Source organism: Meleagris gallopavo, chromosome 10 (genome assembly GCF_000146605.3).
Source record: "Meleagris gallopavo isolate NT-WF06-2002-E0010 breed Aviagen turkey brand Nicholas breeding stock chromosome 10, Turkey_5.1, whole genome shotgun sequence".
In the NCBI taxonomy this organism is placed as follows: domain Eukaryota; kingdom Metazoa; phylum Chordata; class Aves; order Galliformes; family Phasianidae; genus Meleagris; species Meleagris gallopavo.
The window spans coordinates 2,695,839-2,696,644 of NC_015020.2; the positions used below are offsets into that span (position 1 = coordinate 2,695,839).

The 806-nt window shown below is 55.1% G+C and overlaps 1 protein-coding gene across 1 annotated transcript in view; it reads left to right on the top strand.

Moving 5' to 3' along the window:
• LOC100542724 (barH-like 2 homeobox protein) overlaps window positions 1-84 on the top strand; it is a gene marked incomplete at its 5' end in the record, with an annotated part of 1,714 nt that extends 1,630 nt beyond the window's left edge. Inside the window, one exon of the mRNA XM_010715840.1 lies at window positions 21-84. Coding sequence (XP_010714142.1) covers window positions 21-84 — 64 coding nt within the window. The remainder of the gene's footprint in view (window positions 1-20) is intronic.
• Window positions 85-806: the final 722 nt, after the last annotated feature.

Here is an 806-nt window from a genome sequence, read left to right on the forward strand (position 1 = left end):
TTTTTTACCCTTTCTCTTAGACTTCAGGTAATCCGAAATGGCACTGACCCTTCTCATCCTTCCGATTACCTTTCTGAAGCATGAACTTGGTATAAAATCACACATCAGAAAATTCACTATAATTATTTTGCAATGCCATCAGCACAGATCCATCACGATGGAAGCCCAGTAGTGGAATGCTCCTCGCAGCCACGGCCGCGGCCGGTCCCATCCCGCCTGAGTGACAGCTTTGGTAATTATGTGGTTGTAGAGACCTCCCCGGCTGCTCTAACAACCTTGTCAGGCCCGGCCCGGACACGGCGAGCTGCGCTCCATGTGCTCGCTGCTCCCCGAGCGTCCCTGCTCGTGTCCTCCGCCGCATCGGGGAAGCAGCTAATAAAAGAAAAAAGGTGGTGCAAAACACTGAGATTGATTTCTTGGAGCAGAAAGTGAACTTTCTTTGCCTTTTTTTTCCCCCCCCTCCCTTTCAGGAAGGAGGCAGCGCGGAGCCGCCCTGGATCTGCGGGCTGAGACGGCACGGGAGGGCCGCGCAGCTCCGCGCCGCTCCGCGCTGCCCGCGCCGTTTTGTTCGCACTCGGAAACGTTCTGTAGCGCCTCTCGCAACGGCCCCAATTACTCCGAGGTACAATATATTTTCGCCTGGATTAGACGGCGAGTCTGTTGGCACAGTGTAAATGTCAAGCAGCAGCTTTTAATAAAGGGATGTTCAGACTGTTAAATTTCACAGTACAACGGGCTCTGTTCCCCCGGCCCCCTCCCTCGGCGCTGCGGATCTGTCACCGAGTCAACGCGACGGCGGTCCGACG